This window comes from Amaranthus tricolor, chromosome 17, assembly GCF_026212465.1.
Source record: "Amaranthus tricolor cultivar Red isolate AtriRed21 chromosome 17, ASM2621246v1, whole genome shotgun sequence".
NCBI classification, from domain to species: domain Eukaryota; kingdom Viridiplantae; phylum Streptophyta; class Magnoliopsida; order Caryophyllales; family Amaranthaceae; genus Amaranthus; species Amaranthus tricolor.
In genome coordinates this window covers 10875495-10876923 of record NC_080063.1, presented here as the reverse complement: position 1 = coordinate 10876923, position 1429 = coordinate 10875495, and the positions used below count along the sequence as shown (strand labels likewise).

Below are 1429 nucleotides of genomic sequence, written 5' to 3'. Positions count from 1 at the left end.
GAATTATATGTTTGTTATACTCTTTCTTTTTATTTGATGTGGAATTATATATGTGTAGTTCTTTGACATTTCAATTTTTTTAAATTAAATCTTGAAATATTCATAATATTTAAATTTTAATTCATTTATTTGTTAAATAAAGTATTTTATTGCTTGATAAAATTAAAACTTGTAAATCGATTATCCTTTTAATAATATAATGAGAAACAAATAACCTTATTTCCGTAGACTCCAATTGATTGTAGGTAATTATTTAAAGTTCCAAAAAAGCCAAGAACACGACCACCGGATGGAATTGTTGATGAAAACTCAGAAAGATCCTTCGTGGCTTGTGTACCTCCATAAGGGCCGTACCCATCGGGCTGCAAATTAGTATATATCTTGAGCTTAGCCACTTCACGATTCGAATTCCATGTCCCAATTGCTCCACTTATCCGTGTAATGTACTCCCCATCTTTCAGTTCTATCTATAATAAAATAATAAATTTATTTTATAAATTATTTTCTCTAGTTGTTGAAACTAAAAAGTTTTTCGCTTTTACTTATGTTTAATATACGTATTCTCACTTTTATGAAATAATAACTAAAGTATGACTAGTTTAATTTACATTATGGTCTAAAAAATTCATTTATAAACGATTAATTTAAATTTTTGATTAAACTAATATCTCGACAAATTTCAGACAATGCGAACCATAAATAAGGAAAATCTAAAGGTTGAGAAAGAGTACGACCTTAAATTCGTTAGGGCCACCATCACCGCCAAACTTGCGCCGATTTGTGACAGGACCAAAAGCTGTGGGCTTTGTAGTGGCAAACACAATTGAATCAACCAAAGCGCCAGTTTTTAGGATTATTTGGGTTATATATTCATTGGGGTCAAGCACCAACGACCATTTTACACCACTTTGATTGCCAAAAGGCCCGTACGTCTCAACATCCACGCCTGCTTGTTGCTTTAAAAACAAAGGCACATTACTTTTTCTATTAGTAATGGAACCAAATGACTGGTAACACAATAAGTCTTATATGAGAAAGTCTTATCGTGAATCAAGCCCATACAAGCAGTCTATTAGCAAAAATAAAAAATACAGTAAATTTAAATTTACACTTGCACAGAAAACAAATTTTTAAAGAGTTTAAACTGATTTAATTAAGATCATCTCAAATTAAAACGACTTTAATCAAGAATTAATGAATCATGATAAACTGTGAAGGAACTAGTGAAGTACTTTTATCTAGTAGTACAATATATATAACATCACTTGCAAATTAATAAATTATTTAAAAATAATACTTAATTACCTTCGCAATCGTTCCAGCCATTTTGTTGATTTAATAAGGTTGTTTGAATAGCTGATGAAGTTTATTTGGAATGATATCAGCTGTTACAAAGTTATAGTTCTTGTGCTGTGATGCTGAGAATGAT

General features: G+C 30.0%; 1 protein-coding gene across 1 annotated transcript; it reads right to left on the bottom strand.

The window, feature by feature from the left end:
• Positions 1–215: 215 nt before the first annotated feature.
• On the bottom strand, positions 216–1429 carry LOC130804786 (uncharacterized; the record flags this gene model as incomplete). Its single annotated transcript, XM_057669381.1, is given in 3 exon segments — positions 216–467; positions 735–956; positions 1306–1429. Coding segments are annotated over 3 exon segments (495 nt in total), but the record flags the coding sequence as incomplete, so codon positions are not given.